This window comes from Antedon mediterranea, chromosome 7 (genome assembly GCF_964355755.1).
Source record: "Antedon mediterranea chromosome 7, ecAntMedi1.1, whole genome shotgun sequence".
Lineage (NCBI taxonomy): Eukaryota > Metazoa > Echinodermata > Crinoidea > Comatulida > Antedonidae > Antedon > Antedon mediterranea.
The window spans coordinates 884,929-910,913 of NC_092676.1; the positions used below are offsets into that span (position 1 = coordinate 884,929).

Below are 25,985 nucleotides of genomic sequence, written 5' to 3' on the forward strand. Positions count from 1 at the left end.
ACGCGAACCTTCTTTTATTAATACCAGTAATATAATTCAATTAAACGGTACATCAACTCGAGTTTACCATGTACAAAAGTTATCATGGTGGTAATACAACAATATGTATGCCAACAATGTCTATACATTTGTATTGGTCGGTAATAATGTGACATCAGACACGCATGCGCATATGTCTACACAGCGTATGTTTGTCTTGTCTGACGTGCATTTTAAAACATTACCAATAACAAAGACACCGAGTACGCATGCGTTTAGTGTATTCCGCGCCTATCTTTCGAATCGGATTTGTCGATTTCCCTAAAAGTTTCTAAAGAGGCGATGAAAACACTCTAAGGACAAGTACTTCTAGTCGGTGAATTATAATAACTTTTTACGAGTTGGAATATTACATCAAAATGCATGGACTGAGCAACACATTGCGCATTTCCTACCTTATGTGCGGAAATTATAACTACTGAGATTAATTATATAGTTAGCTATTACTCTTAGTAACGGTTAAGGGGAGTGAATCGACTGGACGCTGTCTCTAAATGTTTTGAATAACAATGCCGAAGCATAACTCTTCCTTGGCAACGAAATGGTTACTACCGTTAAAAAAGGAACAATTTGATTACAACCATAGGGAACAAGAGATTAAATCATTACGCGAATTGCTGTTACGTGATCAACAAACATTTTGACAATCAGTTGCTGTTACCGTATTGCTAATTGTGTTTTGCTGTAGGCCTACTATTTTTTAGAATGCAGGCTTGGAAAATTATTGTATGCCTGACTGCAGGTATGTGTTGTTATAGTACAGCTATTCAGTTTATTGCTGAACCATTTGATACGATCGTTAATTACGGTGAAACTGTTGTGTTAAGATGTGCCTTGAAGGACCAGGGAGACAAACCGTTATACTGGCAAAATACGGACACACAACAGTTTATTAGTATGGACCATGAAATCGATCCTTATCGATCATTTGGCAATAAAACACGTGAACGATTATCGATCATAGGAGACTCACGATACGGTGAATATAATTTACGTATTGACAATGTTACCAATCTTGATTCGGGTTCGTACGCATGTTTATATTTTGATGTTTTCGGATATTATTCAAGACCGGCTGAAATTAAAGTGGTCAACCCACCAATGAAGGACTATCCGATGTGCATGATGAGTCCCACTACCCCTGCCGCTATCGGTGATGAAGTTGACCTGCTCTGTGTCAGTTCTGGTGGTAAACCTGCGCCTATACTATCATGGACCAGCGGTGGTAACCTGGTCCCATCGGTGTATGTATCTGGAGGAATAGGTGGTGTTACAAGTAATAAATATTCATTAATACTTAACGAAGATGATAGAGGAAAGGTGTTTACCTGCGAGGCAAGCCATGAAGCGTTTGCTGTACCAAAAACATGCACAATAATACCTATTGGTTTTAACATTCCAGTTTATTTGCGACCGAAAGTTAAATATGCGACCGAGGGGCGAAGAGCTACATTTGCATGTTATACAGACAAATCTCTTGAGCCTACGTTTCATTGGTATATTGGAAATAAGCGTCTTAATAGCAATGACCCACGGGTAACACCAACGAAAGATGGCGTATCAAAACTAAAGTTGAGAAATCTTAGAATAAGTGACAACGGAACGAACGTTTATTGCGTCATCACAAACCGTTTTGGAGCAAAGAAAAACGACAGTTCTTTATTACTTGTATTCCCATCCTATTATTCTGGTGGTAAAGGCACAGGTAAGGTAAACCTCCCAGAAACAGAATCATTTCCACCAAAAGATAATGGTGACAATTTACAACCTACAGTATTAAACCCAACAACAAAAAATACGAAATTGATTACAACGAAAGACAATAGTCTATCGCCCACGACAAGTACACCAGCTACTCCAGGAACAACAGAACATACAACAATGTTCGATAAACTTATGTCCGTCAAAGATACACACTTAAGTGGTAGAACTACAATGGGAACAAAGCATTTTGTTGAAAATACGAGAGAAACACCAAAGGACCATAACACATTTGAATGGAAACCAAACATGACAACATCTAACAATTTGTCAAACCAAAATAACGATATCATTGAAAATTCAATTGAGTCAACACAATCCCCTCATGAAGATCTTGAGACGGATGTCACACATAGAGGACAGCAAACAAATAATGTTTATACATTAGATATTATAACGGAAGACCCGAATGAAATATGGGAAGCAACTGTGATTGCATCGATGAAAAATTACGTGTTTACAACAGACGCAAGTGATAACGTTAACCACTTGAAATCATCACAACGTCCAATGGCATCGGCACCACCAACGACTTCAACAACAACTGACTCTGATGGTTTCAATCTAGAAACTCCTAATCAGAACCAGCCATCATCTTCAACATCCATTCAAACTCCCAAAGCATCTGATGAACAAACCGTTTCTCTCAAAATGGTAACTAATAAGAATGTGCCTACGCCCTCTAATATTGACAACTTTAGCACTGGAGTAACCAAAACAGCAGCTACATCTATGCTATCAACATCTGGTACAGCAGCAGTAATTGATTCAGAGTCATTATCTCCATCAGTTAGTTCTCATTCAATTGAAACAAAGGATATTATAAATGAGACAACAAATTCACCTCATACTACTTTGCCTATAACCTCACCAGCTTCAACAGAAAATTTTACAATTGGTCTACAAACGTTTGTGAAAGAAGACGTAGTTCCTGTAAAGTTAGTAAATACAAACAAATGGAAGGTTCTCTCATCCACAGCATCTTATAGAATAAATTCAACTACAGAAAATATCGAAATTGAAGCCCAGAACTTTAATTACACTACTCCAAAAACAGAAGGACAAGCTACGAACTCTCCAACCACGAAAAGTGATATGGTAACTAGGGACGGTTATACAGTTAGAGAAGATACAAATATGGCGACAACTGTAAGTATGGCTACAGAGAAAATGAATAATATGTCAGCATCTACATCCGGAAAACCCTATGTTAGTGATTCTCCATTTTCTATGACAAATTCATCAACTGAACAAACCAAAATTCGCATTTCTAAAATTTATCATAGGAGTGATAAAATGAAGGCAACTGATGTAGGAAATACGCCCAGTTATGACAATTATCAGACAGACGCAATGATGCAATCTGAAAAGAGTGTTTCCGAGAAACCATATTTGGAAAATGTTTCCGAGAAACCATATCTGGATGATATAACAGATTTGGTATATAATATGCAAGACGCCAAAACGTCAACACAAATCAAAATTACTGATGAATCAATTACGTCAACAATTTCAACAGAAGAAACAACAGAAAATATTGAGCACGCACCTAATGAAATAGAAATGACCAGCATAGCATCTGGAACAAACAAGCAAATACTTACTACAGCAATCAGACAACCCACCCACGTGTCTACAAAGGAAACAGTCGTCGCAAAACAAACTACGTCACAAATCGTTACAAATCCTGTAACAAAACTAATCAGAACAATTATGAAATCAACAGAAAGAATAACATCAAGCAACTTACAAAACACGGATATAAAAACTATTTCTCCACTATGGAAAACAGAAACACTTGTTGATGATACTAAAGACACTACAACTGTTGCAACTCCAGAAACAAGTGGTACAAAACGAACGACATTATTTCATACGGAGGATCAAACTCTTTCTACAGTCCAACCTATCGAACAAATACAAACTACAAAATTGAATAGTGATACGACAATAAACATACGTTCTATAGAGAATAATAGACGCCGAATTTCAACACCAAGTATAAATGATGTTCACACAACAATATCGCAATCGCACAAAACTCATAATGCACATTTTTCTACAACTTTGGAACCTACAAGTGACCAAAAACAGACAACGTCGTCAATTATTAATGATCATGTTGATACTATAAGGAAACCTGATCCTACGTTACACCCAAAAGTGATTCCGTTTGGAGAAAATATTGATACAATTCCTGTTGTTAGAGTAACAACTATTATAAAAGATGTTAACAAACAAACAACGCCGGACTTGTCTAAACCTGGTTTAACAAATTCTGATGATTCTGTACCAAATACTCCTGAAACTTTATTAAAAACTTTGAAATCAAACAAAACACCCAGACAATTAGACGATCCGACCATTTTGAATGCTGACGATGAAATCAAAACAGCAACTGTTCGTAGAAATGCTAAAATCATAATGGCGGCAATTGTAGGAATGGCCGTTCTTAGTGCATTTATTTTGACTATTTTTTCAATTCTTATCAAATGTTTTAGTAAAAGCAGAAATGGTGTATATAATCATAATCATCCTCATCGATGGAGCTGATTGGTGTATGTAAATGAACAGTATTGTAAATGTATATATAGTATTGCCATATATCAAAGAAGTGTACATAAATAACGTTTCATTATCAATTTATAAAAACAAAAGAATGAGTTACTTGTAAATATGACTTTCGTCCTTTACTTTACTATTAATTTAGAGCTACTAATGGAGTACCGTACAAACACAAATACTATTTTAAACAAGTTTCAAATAATTGTAGGTCATAAAAACTGTACCAACATGTATATAATGTGATTGAGTTGCTTCAGTTTTCGTCTTTCACGGTAAAATTATTATCTAAAAAAAGACTGCTTGTATATGGACGAAACAAAAGAAAAACTAGGAATGTCTCATCTTATTCAGGAAACTAAAGGTAATCCTTAAGTTGACCAACAGGGAGGGTGAGGCAGTATTTTGTGACTCATTTACTCTAATACATTAAAAACACAATGACTCACTTATTATATTTTAAGTAATCTCAATTATTGAATAACCTGTTTATAATACAAATTTAAAGCAATTATGTTAATTTTATTTGAAACATGATGCTGTATATCATAATTAATTCAATTAATTAATTTCAATTACTAGAACATTTGATAAATTAATTTATAATAATTTCTTGTATATAAAGGTGTTTTATCAATTAAATTTTAATTTCAATTAAGCTATATGAAAAATAAATAATAAAGTATGCCTTATTGCCTATAGCAAAATATCACGTGACTGGTAGGATAATACTTGTAAAATGTTTCTTCTTCAAAGTACTACATGTTCATTATTGTTTAATTCAGCTGTTTTCTATGATTGATGCTTTATTTTGTGTGTGGAATACATTAAACGGTAGAAAACGTGTATGTAACGTCTCATTTGTTTTTATCTCGTCATATTTAGCAAGTTTTCTCTTCGGACGGAGATGAAGTATACGGTAATTTCATAAACGATATTTCTTTCTTAACGAATAATCATTCGCCCGGTATACACCGTTTCTTATCGAGACAGTATTTAGTCGTTCTTCCTCTTCCGAAACGAAAGATCACTAATAAACTTTTCTATCGAAACGAGTAGAGACAGAATGAGCTAAATAAATATAATAACCCCAAAAACATAAAATAAAGAAATTTGTTACATATGAATTAAATTCATAAGTTACAGTTTCTTAATTTTTTTTATCCTAAATTGTAGAGTTTTTTTTTGTAAATCAACCAGCGAAAAATCTATTAGTGCTGTACAAATATACACACAGCACAGTTTACATTATGACAATATTTTGTTTTTCTTACCTCAGTTACGTTTTGTGAGAGCACCCTCTATTGAATTTCACCCAACTTTTTCAAACTCTAGAGGGCTAGACAACTTTTATTGAAATGAAGTACCACGATAGTTTTATATTATTCGAAAAAAACAAGTAATTTTGTTCTTCATAACGGAGTTTTCTTGTATACCGCCCTCATTATCTAAAAAAACTAATAATGGCGGAGCTAGTGACATTTCTGTTCAAGAGTAGGTCTACTGTTAAAGTGGTGCATTAACCAATTGGTTAACACATGCAGCATGTAACCAATAAAATAGGTAACCAAAAAAATAAGCATGTGACATAATAGTCTATTCATTTAAAAAAAGGTTAAAATAACAGTGTGGTGTGTAAAATAACTCAATTGTTGCAAAATATTACAAAACTTATTAAATAAAAAATATAGTAAATAAATTTGTAAATAAGAGCAACACAATCTGTTCTTACAATCAAATGCTCAAATGTAACGGTCAATTAAAAATAATATTTCAAAAATAAAAAAAATTATTTCAATGCACGTTAAAAGAAGTTACTACAATGTTTTAAAGGGTATTTAAAAACCTTTTAAAAGATAGTCATAAAACCTTGGAAACTAAGAATTAAAATTAGCTCAGAAAATGTATATCATATGCTTTGCGGAAGAAGCGTCTTGCTGGAGAGGAAGTACCCTATTTAACGCGCGAGATTAATAATCATTTGGCTCACAGCATGCATATTCTCACTAGCGTACACACCGTACGCGCAGGCAATTTGACCAATCAGAATCGCTTGCGTTGCGTCCTTGTGGAAATAAAGCTTACGTGTTTCTTTGATAGGTTTGTTAGGCTAAATTAATATTCTCGATTTAATACAAACGCATACTGTATGCATCAAGGTAGCATTTTACTTTCTAGATAAGATAGCTCTAGCGATTTTTTCAGTGCATTTCATCCAATTACTCCACCACTTCGCGTACGCCTACTCACAATGTTGGTTGATGTCTTTCCAAGTTACGCTTGAAAAGCAGTATTTCAAACCCAATTAAAATCAACAAAATAACACAAGTGTTTCCAATTTTTAAATCTCTATTTAATAAATATAATTTATATAATTTATAATTTTGGTGTCTAAAATATCGTACTGACTCTGATAATTACGGTCAACAATTGTAATAGACAAAACTGTGAAAATGACGTGGCCGTCTGGTGGCAAGCATAGACCCACATCTGTTAGTCTGGTACTGGCAAGAGAAGCAGGCTGATGGATGCTGTAGCTGGGCCCTTAGTAGTGACTCATAACCCGCGTTGTACTGCAATGAAATTTTGTCAGATCATACGAATAATCTGATTCTCAATGGTAACTTCTGTGCGTGGTCAATTATTGAAGCCATTGACCAAAGTACCAGTTAGCCCTGTCGCGATTTTCTATACAACGGTACTAGAGGTCAATAATAAATTGTCTACAATGGCCTATTGTAATCTTATTACTAAATGACTAGTACAAAGTGTAACAGTGCGAATAAAATCCATAGTCGCCAACATCCTCAAATTCGAGAAAGTTTATACGTATTGCACCGTAGGTCCATTACATGCTAAATGTTTTGAAGTTACAGTAGCGGTGTATCGTTTTCACGACGCGCCACGCGGTTACGCGACTATCGAGCAAAAAATCATTAAACGCATGCTCATATTTTTTTAGCCTACGCACAATTTAAATAGGCCCACAGTAACACAATTACAGAGAAAAGTTTCATGTTTACTCAAACTAATTTCTGTTATATATGATGGGTCAATAAAAATTACTATGATTATACTCATGGCTGTGAGTAATGTTTTAGGATATTAAAACCCAACCTAACCTATTCCAGATATATTATTATGACTTAGCTGTGCGAATGTAGTATCGTATTTATAGACAACTTTAGTTTTTGTAAGATACTAAATTCCATCTAACCTATTTTAAAAAGGTCAAGTTGATATTACAATCTGCACACCTTTTGTAGACATAAGTCATCACATTTTGTTGCACTTTCACATTTGTTTCTGTCACGCAAAATGTGAATCAAGGCTCGCACAATCTGAGGTGTGTTTTAGAAACTAGGCTGCTAAATTTAACTCGTAACAAGTTATTAAAGTCTGTGGTTCTACAGGTTATTGGACGAGTTAGATGACCCCTGTAAATGGGATTTTAAAATGAGTTTACTCCGATAGGTACAATGTGTAAAATTAAACGTACTCCTAAACAAATAAACAGCACATCAGAAAGGAGCGAACATGATTTTGTTTAAATTGTCTTGGCACTGTTTATAAGAAATTTGGAAATTCCATATTACGAATAGAATTCTAAGAAGCAAGTAAACCCACCCACATTGTCTATTAAAATCTGACATAAAGACAGAAGAGTAGAATAAAAACGGGAAACTATGTTCATATTCCCCAATCATTACATTTGGTATTGCTTCTTAGTATATTGGAAACTTTCCAACACAATCTTTTCAAATCTATGGCTGTTAAATGTTAAACTATTATTCTACAACAAAATACGTTTATATAGAATGTCCCTCTCCTAACAAAAACCTAAAGTAAGATAGCTGATTTTTGTTCTCTTTTGTGAGGTTCACTCACCTTTATTTCCATTTCAAAACATAACTGTTACATAACTTTGTTTATGTTTCCAGTCTTTTGATGTTTTTGTATATATTATATTTATTTAATTTGTGTTAATGTATAGTAGGCTTACGTCCAACCTAACCTTTCCACCTGATTGCACATTTTTGTAGACATCGAAGTTTTTACAAAAGTGTTTTTAGCCGATAATGTTTTGTAGTTTTCATACCATACTCTTTACATTAAATGTGGTGCTCTTTTCCTGTGCATTATAATGAACGATTTCCGGTTGCAATGCCGAAGAAAGTAGGCCTACACTGAAAAGCAACCCACTATCGTCATAAAGCTGGTTAGATACAAAAAACACATCTTAGAATAATAATATTTATTTACAATCCATATTACATACAATTATATATTTTGCTGGAAATGATATTTATTTATTTCAGTGGCGAATAATTTCGACTTAACTTTTTTAGAATAAACAAAATTACAAACGGTCACCGCAGAAGTATCACCTAACACGTCATTGCTGGGAACGAAATTGATTTTTTCTTTGAAAAATACTAGCGCTAACTGATAATGCAATAACTATTTCGCAAATCAGTGAAAGTTTGAGATTATAACCTTCAAAATAACCAAACACGAAACTAAAATTTAAAAAATAAACACTATAAAAAAATGAAACCGGTTTTTACCAGATAGTTAATAGTATCAGATTATTAGAATCAAAACACAACTCAGAGTAAATGGCAAAATAATGGACAGTATTAAATATACGTTTTGTTTACTGATTAGCAACATTTGATGAAATTACAACTCATCTTAGCTAATCAGTCGGATGTTTATAAGCACATGTGCTTACATCTAATGTATGTATCCTCTAGATATACCTTAGAGGGACATTCATTAATATTCAGTAATTTATACAGTTCCTACTTACGTTTTCCTCTTCTTCTTCCTGTAGCTTCTGATACCTGCAGAGCGTTTACTGGTCATCTTCAATTAGTTCTTAAAAGAGATACAAAGTGTTAATAATTGTCAGTCTAAAACGCTGCCTTGTATTAAGTGGTTCGTTATCTTTATATGAGTGGTGATTGAGACTAATGATTCGAAACAAATGGAAAGTATCTGTACCCTTACAAGTTAGAAACTACTTTGTACACATCAACGCATGGTTTATATCTCAGAATAGTTCTTTCAAAATGATCAATCTGGTGTGAACTATACGTACATTTGTGAAAATTAATTATTACAATTTTTACTTCGTTTTTGAAATAAAAACCAGTTATTTCGAATAATATATAATTTAATTCAGCTACAGAGAGAAACTTTAATTATTATTGCCGAAATGTTAAAAACTGGCTTAGATCTTTTTTTCTTAAAATAACTTCAACAGTGTCAAAGTTTTTTAAGTTCAAACACTGAAGAAACAGTAAAAATATGTTTAAATTCAATTAAGTGCGCGATGTGAACATTGTCATATAACTTTAAACAATCCAAAACATTGAATATTTCTTTCTCAAGATAACTCCACTTCACTTTAGCAATTAATTTAATTAGTTATTATAAAAATGTTTTCATTTTCTGACAATTGTTGTCATATGTATAACAATTGATATATTGGTACTCTCTAGTACACTCACCGATTTGTTCTTTTAATGCCTGACAAATATGCATGATCTTAAAGTTACAACCTTATCATATTTACAGAAGGCGAGCGGGTGTACAATTATATAACCAATAGTGCATTATATTCTTCAGAGAGTCAGACACAAGAATGTTTCACGTAAGAATAATTTAATCTCCATCAACTAAAGACTTTATCATTCTATGTCTGCTGTCATGAGACATAGTTCCCACAGGGTAGTTTTCAAGTGACTAATACTATACTTTTTTATTGGTGAACTATGATTCATAATATATTACCGATTTCAAACTGTATAAAATTCGTATTTAGCGCTATAATTTAGAAATACACTTATTCACTTCTTTTTTATATCTGTTTTTACTATTATTGAATGTTTTATTGAACTTGTATTCTAAAGAGATGTCAAGTAAGATGTTTCACTTCATAATCACAGGGATAGAGTGATAAAATCCTACGTTTAACAAATGTCTGCTTGATCACTCAACTAGGGTGAAAATGTTTGGTAGCAATCGTCTCATTAGAAACGTCATGGCATGAGTTCGATTTAGTCACGTTGATATAAATCTACATATAGTAAACTTATGCTTATTTTAAAATCACAGAAAAACTTTGAAATGTTGTCATATTGTCAAAGTGATCGAATGAACTAAACTATAAGACTGACTAGCCAGATTAAGTATTCACTGACTAAGGATTACCCACATTAGGCATGTATATACAGATGCCATTACGCGATAAATTAATTGATTTGAAACATGGATAATTTCATAAATTTGAGACAACGACGAAGTGAACAGTTTAAGACAAATTAATGTGGGAGGTTGAATAAATGCTTTTGCAAAAGTTTAAATCTTTACTGAACTATGTGCATTTACTTTGTTGAACCAATACAACTAATTCATTCAATGTTAATAATATCGGAATGATGTCTTTGCTCTTTTAATTGATACAATATTTCGAGCTATAGTCATCGCTTATCATTTCCAAAATATGTCAGCGACATTGAATTCCTGAAAAAAATCTTTGCATATTTTCGTTTCTAATGTTTTAGGCTTAACAAGGATGCGATAAGCATGTACACAATTACAGCCTAAGTCATTAATTATTGTTCTTAATTGTTGATTAGTTTGTGCTTACTATCAGTAAAGCAGGTCTAAAGATACAGATATGTTTGGATATCTGAAGGATATCAAGAAATCATAGATAACTCTACGATGATGATTATTTTGTCGAATGAGCTGATTTAGTAATTAATTTGTGCGGAACTAATTCCATATTCGTCGGTTTTAAGGAAATTCTTTAATTGGATAAATTGTCGGTATTGCTATGAATGTCTTAGTGGTGTGAGAAAGTAAACCTTATTTTTGTAGAGTCATTTAAATATGGAGATTTAATTTCAATGTTTATCCACTCTATTTTATTTCGTCAGTGATAAAATGTGTAACGAAGGAACAACGAATAATGTTTTTTTTTCTTTAGATAATGATTTTTAATAATGAATATTGAAACGATACTTCATAGAAGATTTTTTCCAAGAAGTTTATGGAGACTTGGTCTTTCTAGAGTAAGAGTTAAAATGAATACCTGTAATAACAAACTATGTATAATGTAGGCAATCTGACCGTAGAATTGAGTAATTTAAAAATGAATTTCTTAGTTGAGGAATATATTTCACTGAATCAAAAGATCACAAGTATAGTTATTAATATAAATATCATTCGTCAAAGCAAGCATATGTGTTCCATTAACTTTAGGGAAGTTAGGTTTAAATCTATCAACATCGACTTAAAAGGAGCCTAAAGTAGTTATATTGAAAGTAGTTCGAAGCCTTGCTAGTGCATTACCATAATATAGAGACATATCACTTATTTTCACAGGCTACAGTTCTGTATACAACATCTAACCAGTTACATACATGTATACAATGTATCTACAACATGTTCTGTTCCTTTTAACTGTTGTTATAGTATACAGTAATAGTCTTTTACGTTAGCGAAACTTACTTTAGCGAAACTTATACTTTAGCGATACATAAAATTATTCAATGTCACAAAATGATGACCACGGTTTCTTTTGATATTTTTTTTAATTGAGCAAAGTCATGACTACCGTAAAATTGTTGTCAGAAACAATATAAGTTATATAACTTACGTCCTTGTAACATACAGTACGTAGAACAGCCAGGTATTTTGACCAATCACAAGTAATGTATTATCCGAACACTTTGTCATTGGTCATTGATACCCACTATGCGCGCGCGTGTGTTTATGTCAACTTACGACGCTTCGAAGTACTTGGTCACCATAGAGTAAAGAACGGAGGGTGTCACTAACGATTAAAATCTATGTAAATAGTGAAATACAGTCTCTACCTAACACAGAAAAAATGAGAGATTAATCGATTGACGAACCGGGGGTATGATTCATTTGTAAGTTAATCCACCGGGAACATAGACGTTCTCTTTGCTGTGTAATCAACGGCCTTGCAGTAGTGTAGGGTGAGACACAAGGGAAAACAATTGCACGCGTCAAGAACAGTGATTCAAATATACTTTTCATACAATTCAAATTAATATAAAAAAAAAAAGTCCACCCGATAAAGTCGAAAGAAATGAGTCTACCCACTGAACAAAAAAAATGGAATGACAAGTCAAGTATTTTAACATTAATTTTTATCTGAAACTTAAATTGACATTCCTACAAGTGGTATTCAATCAAAGTATAAGCCCCAACATTTAGGTAATGTAATATTACATAATCTAATTTGTCGTAGTAGTATTCATTGCTATGGGACTTTACGTTTTACTTTTCATATTTAGAGCAACATTGCGTGCAGATATTTTATTATGGAATAGAAAGTAGAAACATTAATGTAATTGTACAGAGATGTATTTAAAAGGGGTGTTTCTTTATTAAAGGTAAAAACGATTAATATAAAACAAAATCAACTAAAAAATAATTATAAACACAAGAAAAACTTGCTCCTGCTCCTTATATTTGATAAATGAATACATAATTCTAACCATAGTATGGATTGATTAGCCAAAAGAAACGAGTACAAAAAAATCTGCTTAATTTAGTCATGCACTTAAGTCCTACTCTAGCCAAAAGAAACAAGAATTTATTTATATTAGTTTATCATGTTTTGTTAGTTCTATTGTGCCAAAAAAAAAAAACAAGTATGCAAATTGCAAAAAGAAAAACGGAATGAAAAGTGTTTTATCATTTGGTATTCCGAAAGAAAAAAGTCTACCAATTAGGGAAAAAAATTGGCAAGTAAAGTATTTTACGATTAATGATATTAGTTATAGTCTAGTCAAAAGAAACAAGTCTACCAACAAGGAAAAAATGGCAATTGAAGTATTTTACCATTACTGTTAATATTGGTATGCATTTAAGTTACACTCTAGCCAAAAGAAAGAAGTATACCAATTGCACAAAAATGGAATGAAAAAGTTAAGTATTTTAACATTAGCTATTTTGTTGTCATGCATCATTGCTAAGTCCTACTTCAGGATGCTGTGGCTTCTGTCAACTATGGACCTTTGATTGATCAACGAAAGTTTGAAAAGGAATAAACAACGGAGACAAGAGAGGAAACATCAGCCAAAAATAAATTGAGGATTAACACCTTCTTGAAAATACCCCAAATTAATTAATACATTAATCAATCAATCCATCATTACGTTTTATTTGACACACTAGTAGAAGTTCTCCTCACGGCATTCAAAACATATAAAGCAGGATCGGTTCAATATGCTGTTTTTTAAAGTTGTATAGCGGTTTTTCTTCTCCATTTATTTCTCTCTTTTGATACGGTTTAGCAAGGATAGGAGAAAGAAAAAGAAGCAAACTTCAAAAAAGATGAAAAAACGGCCTTCAATGGAAATACGTTTTAAGAGTTGTTTTAGATGTGTATTAAAACAAGTAAACGGTAACAAATATAATGAATGTATAGTTGATAACTAAGCACTTATTAGTTGAACAATGTATCAATGCCATCCTGATTTGTAAGTACCAGACTTAAGTACCAGACTTGACTTAAGTTGTAATTCGTTTCGTTTCGTTTATTAAACAATTCTCTACACATACAAAAAAATACAAGATGTTACATAGTAAAAAGCATGTCTAAAAGGAAGCCTAGATAAGTTTTTTGTTACAAACAAATAAACTTTAAGCCTAGACTCCCTGCAGTAGCACACAAAATAACAATGGTTGGGACAAATGAAAAACCATATATACCAATATAAAAAAACAAAACAAAAATTAATAAAAATAATAAAGTGAAAATAGAAACCCCAAAAAGAAAAAAGCGAAACACCGGACAGACAAGGACTTAAATCAGTCGAGCTCATAAAAAGACATTAAAAAAAACATTAGTAAAGAAAGATTTACCAGCATTTTATTTATTTATGAATTAATCGTCATATGCAGTGATCAGTGCTTGTTTAAGATTTAGTTTGAAACTAGCAATTGATGGTTTGTTAAAACGAGAGAGAAAGGTAGTGAATGCCATAATTTGGGACCACAGAATAGAATTGAGTGACGTCTCAGATTTGAAATAGTTAATAAAGAAGAAGTATAGGTTTGGGCGAATCTTGTATTGTGACTATGATAGGGTTTAGAAAACAGAGAAGCGATTTGGGAAGGCAAGGAACTCTGATGTGAGCGGAACATAAAGAGGCAAATTTGAAGTTTTTTAAGGTCGTAAACATTTAAAACGTTATACTTATAAAACAAGGATTTGGTATGAGATTTGAAAGAAGTGGAAGCGCAAAGTCTTAATGCTCTTTTTTGAAGTCTAAAAATGTTATCAATGTGTGTTGTTTCGTAACTGTCCCATGGAGATAAGTTAAGAAATTTATCAACAGTGGTGGCCCGGGAAATATTGCAATATGAGATATAAGGCAAAACTAAAGTGTTATAAAGAATTAATAATATATTAGAAGGAAGGGATGATTTTAATTTATTTACAATAGCTATGTTTCTCGCGATAATGTTACAGATTCGATATATGTGGGGCTTCCATGTAAAATTAGAGTCAATTGTTACACCTAAAAATTTAGTTTCATTGAGACGCATGATTTTGTTATGATCAATGTGTAAACGATGGCCATCGGAAAATATAGATTTGAGTCCAAACAAAATATAATTTGTCTTAGAAATATTAAGGGACAATTTATTGAGTTTAAACCAATTAGTAACTTTAACAAGTTAGGAGTTAATAATTTGATATAGAGATGTCTTGTTGCTGTGGGAATACAATATATTCGAATCATCAGCAAAAAGAATAAATTTTAAAAGTTTAGAGGAATTTGGCAAGTCATTCCAGTAAAGTAAGAAAAGAAGAGGGCCTAATATAGAACCCTGGGATACACCACAGAGCACACGTGACAGTTTTGAGTTAGCTAAATTAAAGTTAGTAAACTGTTGTCTATTGGATAGATAGTTTGAAATCAGTTTAAGAGAAAGGCCTTTGACACCTTAAGTGTATAATTTTTTTTCAAGTATATTATGGTTTATGGTGTCAAAGGCCTTGCTTAAGTCTAAAAAGACAGTTTACATTTTCTACACTTACTTCAAAACAATGAATACAAGTGAATAATGTTAAAACCACTTCATGTTTTAAAAAACCAATGTGGACCATCGAAAAAATTAGCGCCTCCAATGATCTGAGGAAAAATAATTGAATATTCATTCAATAATGAATGAAATGTGTCAGACATATTACCTAACAATTTACGAATTTAAATAAAACTATCTAAACTGTACTATTTAGTTATCAAACGGTTTGATTCTTAGCTGAGACGGCTGCCACGTCACTATACCGTAATGGATCATGATTACACAATAAACATTGATATAATCTTGTAATTCTTGTACATAACGAGGAGTGTAGAATACGATAGTAGATCTTGAATGATCTTTTTATAGAACTGATTTTTAAGGAGCCAGGTACACAATCCCCGTCGAATCCCCCGGGAATCAGGATATAATACAGTTTATACGTCTGCGCATGCGTAGTTATAATTGAATTGCGACTAGAATGGGGGTTATCGTAAAATTCCTTATTTTACGCCCTGTAGACATGTGATCCCGAGGCGTTTACTAGCAATGATATGTAGATGACTTTGGACAAGTTAGGCTGAAATATGCTTGTTAATTAACCATTTAGTAGATATAATCATGCAGTCACGTGACGTCATTCTGACAAGACGATGTAGGTCATCAAGAAGAAAAAAATGTGATTTTGTCAACTAACAATTTAGGAACATTATGTTAACAATTTTTCTGTTTTTAATACATCTCAGAGCAAACATAATGTTAATGTATATTTTATATGCAAATGACAATAAATGGAAGTAATTTTCCACTGATGAATGAAAAAGAAAGTAATAACCAATAAAATGACTACGTAAGTTGCTGAAAATAGTGTATGCTTACTTTGGGAAAAAGAATTTCTGAAGCCTGGGATATATCCTGTGTTCTATCAATAAATTTACAAAAAAAGTTTTCATAATATTCTTTTTAAAAGAAGACCTGGAACTGACATTTGTGACCTCTTTAATATTTAACATAATGATGCATCGTTTTCGGATTAAGTTCACTGAATGACTCTCACGCACCTAGATGTCATCTTTTGTATAACTTTCTTGGCTTTAATAATCTTTGTATTAGTCACTTTCCCGTACCCTTCACTCTGGACAGTTTATTACCGTAATAATAAATCAATAATCTACAGTATTTCTTTATTTCAATTTATCTACATACAGTATTAAAAACTAAAACACAATTTATAACGTCTGATATCTGATCGCAATAGGCATTACACGGGTTATGGCGTCCACAAAGACCGATACTCTTGTAAAAACAGTAATTGTGAATAGTTCATGAACCACCAATCAAGAAGAAGATAATAACATAGCTGAAAAGAACTGACATTAACAAACTTGAAGAGAACAATGCATGGTTTAATAAAATTTAAATTATGTTTAATTTGCAAGAGTGTACATGAAAACTAACAATTCTTGCCAAAGGTTATCGGAAGGTGCGAACGTACGTCATACAAAAGGTAAGTGCTTTCTCCAATACATTTTTACTAATCGTACCATCAGTTCAAGTATAGGCTGCCTTAAAAGACTTACAATGGTATTATTGGATAAGAAAAGTAATTTAATCAGAAACAATCAAAACCTTGATTTAGTGTCGCAAAACAAAACTTTCACAAAGAAACGAAATAAGTTCAAAGATGCGAAATATAATGTATTTTTTCCAGATCGTCGGTCAGTGCACTGATGTGAATGATGCTGGGAAGTTTCCAGAAGAAACAATTTAAAAAGACTGAAAAAAGAAAAACTTGACGCAACGCCAAAATGACCTTAAACATGTTATTACATTTGAAGGCATTTGACTTTGCTTCAAACATGTACAGTATAAATTATCAGGGACTTTCCTGAGTGTTATAAAGTATGCTTAAATATTATTATCGCACAATATAAAATAAAGACTGAGATTACAACAGTGAAAACATAATATAACTGCGTTGTGACAATGATTGGGTTCATGAACCAAACCCATTGAGTGGATACAATAGACCTTCTAATCCAGGTAAATTACTAGGTCCGAACGCATCCTACAGTATGTTTGACACTATATGTATTTTGGAGTGATAAAAACATAATTATAGAGTTTATAGAATCTATAATATTATTCATTCTTAGTAGGCTCTATTTTATGAAATTAATCACACTGTAGAACGTTGGTTTATTAACTTACAATTACACTAACACACAAATGTTCTAAAGACGACTTCAATTTAATACAACAATGAATGATTTCACACCCACCGCCAAATTTGAGTTTAAACCGTCTTATATTTAAAATGTCAAAGAGACTGAATAAATAGCAAACAGCTGTATACCAACACATAAAATCAAATCGACGCATTTGTCTTCAGGTCAGTCAGATATTTCCAATTAGAAACTTTGAAATGATGTCATGGGGTTTTATCCAATGAACCAGTCATAGGAAGTAAACCTAATTGACGGGAAAACACGAAACATTCATAAAGGCACTGGCATACAGAGTGCGTCAAACACTGACGAAACCTGCGTGCAGTCAATACTTACGCGGGCAGGGAGCACATTTCAAGATATTGTATTTTAAAGCTAACACACTCTAGGTATTTTAATCATGGAACTTAACTTGATTTTGGTGTTGTTTACATTTGGCTTGGCCAGTGGGTTCGAATTTGTAATTGAACCAAAAAGCATAACAGCTTTGAAAGGTGAAGATGTGTTGTTATCCTGTTCGGTGACGGGAGTTTCTGATCGTGGGACAATATTTTGGCAGCGAGTGAACACTGGACGATATATTAGTATGGACTATGTTGTAGATCCATATGATATGTTTGGAGATGACATGAAAGATAGGTATAGAATCATCGGCGAGCCGTCTGTTGGTGAGTACTCATTGTACATAACCAATGTTAAGAGGTCAGACATTGGCAGATACGCTTGTTTATATAACGAGCCATCTGGTTTAAAGACAATCAGTCGTCATGCCACGCTAAGTGTACTAGTACCACCAGGTCCCCAGTATCCAAGATGTCGAGTTGAGCCCGAGGGAGCGGTTGTTGGCGCCGCTGTTGATCTAATCTGCGACTCAGAAGGTGGGCTTCCACCAGCAACTCTGACATGGTTCCGTGGTAATGAGATTTTAGATGGAAATTATGGTAAATCAGGAGCAATGACAGAGAATCGTTACCGAAAAGTATTACAAGCCACCGATCGTGGAGTAGAATTTGTTTGTGAAGCCTCGGGAATCGCGATTGGAAATACTTTGCGTACTTGCTCATTAACTCCGTTAGGTCTTGACATTTCTGTTCAAATAAAGCCACAAATTAAAGTTGCGAATGAAGGTTCTAGAGCAACGTTTACATGCATTGCACCAGGTGATATGAACAATTATGACGTGTACTGGTCACTCGGCGAAGAAGAAATACATTTGGAAGATCCAAGACTATCATTTAGAGATGGTCATCCTCGATTAAGAATAGATCCTGTCAAATTGAGTGATCATGGCAAAATGGTTGCATGCATAGTATATGACTTTCATGGTTTTCGGGGCAATGCCTCATCTGTACTATTTGTTACTAAAACCGAAATAGAACAACCTTCTAAAAATACAATTGTATTCGAGATGGAACCAGCGTCTGAAATACCTACTAAAATAAGTGTAGTTGCATCGGTTGAAGGAGCTGCTAATGGTGTGTTCACAGCAGATCTGCCCGCTGCTGACCAGGCTACCGCTGGAAATCCTAACTCCGGTAGTGTTAATCCTTCTGTTTCACCAAAAGCAGGTAAAGAAATGGTAACAACTAAAACTGATTCACCATCGCCCTCACCAGGTGCTGAAAAAAATAATCCATCGATGATATTTACTAATCACTTTGCAATGCCAACTGTCGGTGACAATGCAGAAAATGCAACCACACCACCACCAATTAACCGAGGTGACACCCCAAACCAGAACATCCAACCAACAGAGATCTCAACTGAAACAAATCAGACCGCTAACCCAATGATGGAAACAACAGCATATGTTACTGATGAACTCAACGCGAACGAAGTAGAATTACCTGAACTACAGAGTGACGTTCATGCAGAAGATGACGTCGAAGCAACTGAAGAAAATGTTAACGAAGTAAACGATGACGCGCCAGTAGTTGTCGATACTCCTGCAGACAACAAGAATGAAACTAACAAAGTAGCAAATAATTTAGAAGGTACAGATACCGATACTGTAGCAGACGAAAATGAAGAAACAGCTGTAAGTGGACAAACCATTCGAATTAGGATCATCTGCAGTGTGCTTGCAGTTGGAGTAGTTTTAATAGGTTTTGGATTTTGGAGATTTAGCAAGACACGATAATGTAATTTGTCAAAACCATTACGATAATGGTTGATGTATGTGGTGTAACAGTGCTGATGAATTTTAACTTAGTGCAAACTATATTCAACACAGTGCAAGATTATATGCATTAGGCTTGGTTCCAACTTGGACGCAACGCAATTTTACCACCACGACGCGATGTGCCGTTGCACCTACGTTACTGCGTTGCGTCTAAGTGGAAACCAAGCTTTAAAGTTGTCTTTACGTGATATCAATTTACTGTACAAAAGTTTATTTTTTAGAATAAAAGACGCCTCAGAAAGTCCAAAAAAAGTTTCCTAATGTGATAAATATTAATACAAATTTTGATTATTTGGTGCCCACTATTTTATTATGGTATGTCGGTCGGTCCATTTTTATTTTGGCGGGATTTTCTAGCCTTTGTCCATGGGTCTTTGTACATTGTCCGTCCGAAATACTGTAAGACTTGCATTAAATAATTCGTTATTTTTTCAAATACAATCAACAATGTATAGTGATAACTTTATTATAATGTATGTGTTATAAAATTAACTAAACACCATTGATCTGGTAAAGTTGTGTTTCGTAATTTTGATGATATATTACTCATATTTTTTATAATGCAATACTCTACTCTGTGTATAATAAAATTATTTAGTTAGAATTATAATACTTACTACTTTTATTTTCTGTAATTTTGTATTATTGTGTTTTCATTAATTATTACGTTTATCGTTGATTCGGATGTTGTTATAAGTTTATAAATAAACTATATTTAATTATTTTGATAGGATAAGTGAACATTTAATTTTAATATTGAGAGTATCGATATATAGCTGTGTAATATATCAACTTCACGAATAAAACACAAAATTGAACAATCTGTATACGTCATTTATGTATTATCTTTTGACATTACAGTACAACATCGCGCGTTGAGCGACATAAAGTCGACGCGCGCGTGTAAAAAGGTATTATCAACGCACACCTTAGAATTGAGAATGATTCATTTTTCCGTTTCTTCTTGTATAGGCCTACTTCCTGTGTAGAGCCTCAACAATTCAGGGTTGTAAGTTAACAATTGCTTTAGATTAAATTTCTAGATGATGATCAGTGTTTATTAACTTCACATTGTCTTTTGACGTATTATTCGGTTTTTTACTTTCAAATTTCCAGAAAGGAAACGCGAATAGTCTCCAGTGAAAACTAGAACAAAAGTGAAATTGACTTGCAGATACATAACTCAAATAGTTCATCAAAATGAAATGTTTATTTTATACTAATTACACATTAGTGTAACTTATAACACAACTTAACAAAAAGAAACAGCTTCGATCAGCGCTTAGATGATATCTTCATTTAACCAAAGGTAACCTTTGTAATGTTTTATTCATGAATCACATAAATTAAAACATGAGTCAACAATATGAAACATTATATCATTAATGTCGTATTTTGTAATGTATAGCATAAAGTGATAGTCAGGTGACGGGGAACTGCACATCAAACACACTTACTTGTACCTATGTAACCTTTTACTTTGTAAATGTAATTAAATGCAATAGGCCTATAATAATGATGTTTCAGTTACAAAAGTAATCAATAAAATATAAAATTAGAATCAAAGGATTTTGAACCAAGACTATAGTTTCTGTAAACCTCATATTATCTAGATTACCTTACTTTTATTCAATCATTATATAATATTACATTGCACAATTTAAGCTAAATATTTATTTTCCACATTTTATACCAATCATTGAAAACTATAAATATTGAATCTATCAGAAAATGACAGAATGTACATGCAGAGTCCAGATGATTCGGAATAATTGATGTTGACATTTTGTCTTTATGATGTGTCCTGCTTTTATTGTGAATGACACCTGACCATAAAATGATGAATGTGCTGAGGTTTGACAGATACTGATTGTTAGACCTTAGGCCTAATGATTCTTAAATTGAAAGTAAAATAATGCAGACCAGCAGTAGGCCTAGTAATAATAATTATATTATTTTTAGGCGAGGCTAAATGTAGGTCTAGGCTAGTGCCTATTTATAGCCACAATACGTGAAAAGAATTTTTTTAAATAGGTAGGAAAAGAACACCAGGGCTAGGACTTCCTACCCTCTCCCATTAGATATCATGGTAGACTGCCTATGCTTGAGACATCAGTCCAAGTCGCCCTGCTCCTCGTCCTCGATGATGGCTCTAAAATAAATAGTAGGCCTAGGAATAAGGCCACATGTGCCTACTGGTATAAAGACAGGAGATATGGAATTTCTGAAAATAAGGTAATGTATACTAAAGCAATGTCTTTATAGTGTAATAAATAAATACTTACCACCAAAACAGATGATAAAATCCAAAATTAAATAACGTAACGTAAGTACGACGCGCAGACTACCTACTACAGACGGCTTCTTATGACACAGCGCCCCCAACCACTACCAAATATCTTTAAATCTTTGTTGAAATTAATTAACTTTTTAAAAACCAATTAGGGAGTCGATTTTTTCATTTTCAAAGGAATAAAAAAATACCGGCTAGTATGAATCCATTTGATATGTCACTGTTTTTTAATCCTTTATAATTAGTTCACTTTGCACTCGTGTCTGTTTCACTACCGTTTTAATCCAGGGGGATATTGAACAGGAACTATTCAGCATAATGATGGACATTAACTAAAACTAAACAACTAACTTACCACCAACCAACTAACATTATACGTGTTGGCCTAACTATTGAGCATCGGCAGTTATATAAAGTTTCGTCCACAGCCTCAACTGTCATCATTACTAGATTTAAACACTCTTGTTTAAGTATCGGCATTTATAGCGTTTTTCTGGTTTTTGTTTTGTGTTTTTTTTTAATCCGTTCTCAGAGTCGACGATGTACGGAATCCGGAACACTATTCCCAGTTTCATGATTTTTTTTTATCTCCGGCCAATGAACCGAACATTTTTTTCCTTGATGTAAATCTAAAATCTTAGTATCGAGTTAAACCTAATCCCCTAAATCAGGCTTTCTTAACGTTGCTTAGGATTACAGTAATACTTAATGCATGATACCTTGTGCTAATTTTAGAAGTTAAGTTGTGGTAAGGACTTCCTAAAATAATCTAATTATAATTATTATATTCACTTGAGAGCATTATAGGCCGACCGCGTGCTTTACATGATGATGCTTTTGTATAGGTCTACCATTGAATTAATAAAAAATGCTGTATAATTATTTTTGTTAGGTAACGCTATTTCCACTATAGAACGCAAGGCACGGACGTAAGCGCAAACGCAAGCGACTTGACCGATGACAAGCGACAGTTTCGGATGATCATTCGATCGTAGTGTAGCTCACGTTGCGCTTAACGTCGTTGAGTTGCGTCCTAGTTGGGAACCAAGCAACACACGATTGTTGTATACGATTGATGATCCAACATCGGTCTATCATTCGGTAAGCACTGTTCTTTGGCTGATTTTGACGTATCACTATAATGTTGGTTGCTTCCTACAATCCCCAATAGAATGGGTACGAATTACAGATCACATGGTACTATATTCACCTTTTGAACTCTATGTAATATGGTACATGTGGTTTTCATGTTCCTTTTCAGGCAAAAACAGGCAAAAGAGTTAGCAGTTTTCAAATTGTAAAGCATAAATAATTACAACAAACAGTTCATTTTTTGTTTGTCACAAACCACTTAAAATGAATCTTCCCATCCGATAATCGTACAGTAGAGACAAAACTGCAGGAATTTGCAGTTTGGTTGCTATTTCATGAACTGATAAGAGTCATCCCTTTTCCATTGTTAGCTTGCGCATGCATCTTACGCGCGCGTGCCAATGTGGTTGAAGCACACACAGTTTTCACATTTACATCTAATGTCAAAATCTTACAGAATTAAAGTCACTATTGCTACAGTATTCGTTAACAGATCGTACGGAAGATGTCATTAAGATTTTAGTAGACAGATCATCGTTCACACAGGATAAGGTAATTACCTTAAAAACCCAATATAAAATGATGGACATATTCCTTCCCGCTTGCCCTCTGGCACGCCCCTATTCACAACATCTTTAACATTTCCTAAATCAACCCGGTCTGTTGTCTGCACGCAACAAAATACGCTAGCGTTAAATTTTATTGCCAAGTGATCGAATTATCAAGTAATTGTTCTTGACTTTTAAAACGTCTAATAGATGTCATATTTCTTACACAACAAATGATGTTAATGTCTACCACTATTTGATCATCTATGATAGTTTGTTGTCTGAAAGCACTTTCAGACATAAAAAAAAACATCTTAACACAGCTGTTACCTTTCTTAAAAATTAATTTTATGTCAACAAAATTATTCAAAACGAAACTTTAAAACAATTATCTTAATACATTCTCTTCAGATTTACTGTAAATTAAGCATGAAATATCAATAAAGTTATAGACATATCAAAATCGTATAACGACTTTTTATATTTAATTTAGCAAGTCATTGCAACCCGTTTAGTTATGCTATAGGCATAGAGTGGCATAATGCAATGTCAATTGAGTTGTGTATAAAAGACACATTAGGTTTGGTTCTCATTAAAGCTTGGTTCCCACTAGGACGTGCAAGCGAGTTGACCAATCACAAGCGATGGATTATTCAAACTGTCGCTTGCCTCAAAGGTCAACTTGCGTCTTGCGTCGCGTATACGCCGATGCGTTGCGTGGTGGTCTCTAAAGCGTGGTTCCCACTAGCGACGCAACGCAAGGACGTAACGCAACACAAGTGAATTGACCTATCACAAGCGATGTCTTATTCGCTTGTTATTGCTAACTGTTTATAACTTCGCTTGTCATTGGTTAAAACGCTTGCGTTGCGTTTACGTCGTTGCGTTACGTTTCTAATGGGAACCAAGCTTTAGTGGCACTTTTCGGTTACTTTGGGCCACACACAATTATGCTGAATCAGTTTATTTCAGCAAACATTGAAACGAAAATACCGTTTTAAACTTTGAAACCCTCAAAGGGAATGTTTAATTAGTTGGAAGAACTGTAGAAAACTGATAATGTTCGAGGTGGCATTTTAGTTTAAATTAATATTACGACAATTAACAAATCCCACGTTCGTTTTGTGATTCTGGGATATTTTGAAGGTTTCCGTGAAAGTATGAATTGTTTCGAACTAGCTCCTTGAGAGATTGCGAGATAATGAGTAGGGTTATGTTATGAGCCAACTAACACATTTGTTAACAATTAACATCTTCAACACTAGGTTTTAGCATTTTTAAACCGATGGGCAAAACCTATATAATTGTGGTATTATTAATTAATCTTGACCTTCATAATGTATATTGGTCAACGATAAGCATAAGTAAATCAATAAAAATAAGTTAAACCATAGACCATAGTTCCTTTACAAGTTATACCAAAGGTCATCAAACTAAACTACATTATCCCTTAAATAATCACGAATATAGAAATATATTTTAATGAATGGTAGTAAGACAAAACAGGGTTGGGGTCGCCGTATCAGATTCCTTATCTAACTAAACTAAAACTGAACTGCAGATTTACTTACAGTATTTAAGTTCCTATACCTGAACTTAGATTCTAGAAAAAAAAACATACACGTTAACAAATTCCTTCAACAAGAACAATCTTAAGTATAATAATATTTGTATAAAATGTTTTTTTTTTTACAAAAATGTAAACAGCTCTAAACAACATGATATATTAACTGAAAGACTAATTAATGCATATTCATGTGGAGAACAAATACAGGAAATTTAATTATTATTTTTAGCATGTAATGGCCATAATTGGGTATTAATAAGATTATGAATCATCTTCTGTTGCACACCATACTTAAAAGCATAATTGAAGGTCGTTTCTACGACGAAACTTTTTTTAACAACAAAATGAAAAGTTTTCATCTTAAAATATCTACTAATAATATTTAGAAAAATATATATTATTTGAGTGTATTGATCTTAAAATTTACCAAACAAATTAAGATTATTTTAACAAGTGGTTGACTAGAATATTTACTGCTTTATCAACTTTTATATTGAATTCTCACATCTTATCTTTTATTTAGAAGTCATGATGAAAAAAAATCTAAGCCTAAGAAGAGAAACTAACTTTCTTAAACCAGAACTTCTTCCCTGCTTAAATTAAGCTTTAGTATATAAAAAATAGATCT

At 33.2% G+C, this 25,985-nt stretch overlaps 2 protein-coding genes and 1 long non-coding RNA gene across 3 annotated transcripts; 2 read left to right on the forward strand and 1 right to left on the reverse strand.

The window, feature by feature from the left end:
* The first annotated feature begins 515 nt into the window (after positions 1–515).
* Positions 516–5,208, forward strand: LOC140054467 (uncharacterized). The gene has a single exon (XM_072099468.1). It carries the CDS (start codon positions 745–747, stop codon positions 4,351–4,353), a length of 3,609 nt encoding a protein of 1,202 aa, XP_071955569.1. The 5' UTR covers positions 516–744; the 3' UTR covers positions 4,354–5,208.
* Positions 5,209–8,232: 3,024 nt separating this feature from the next.
* Positions 8,233–22,220, reverse strand: LOC140054472 (uncharacterized). Its single transcript, XR_011846522.1, has 4 exons — positions 22,143–22,220; positions 15,461–15,554; positions 9,176–9,243; positions 8,233–8,578 (listed from the first exon to the last, which is right to left on the reverse strand). It is a non-coding gene; the product is annotated as an uncharacterized lncRNA (long non-coding RNA).
* On the forward strand, positions 17,991–20,678 carry LOC140054471 (uncharacterized). The gene has a single exon (XM_072099474.1). The coding sequence runs from the start codon at positions 18,076–18,078 to the stop codon at positions 19,813–19,815; it is 1,740 nt and encodes a 579-aa protein (XP_071955575.1). The 5' UTR covers positions 17,991–18,075; the 3' UTR covers positions 19,816–20,678.
* Positions 22,221–25,985: the final 3,765 nt, after the last annotated feature.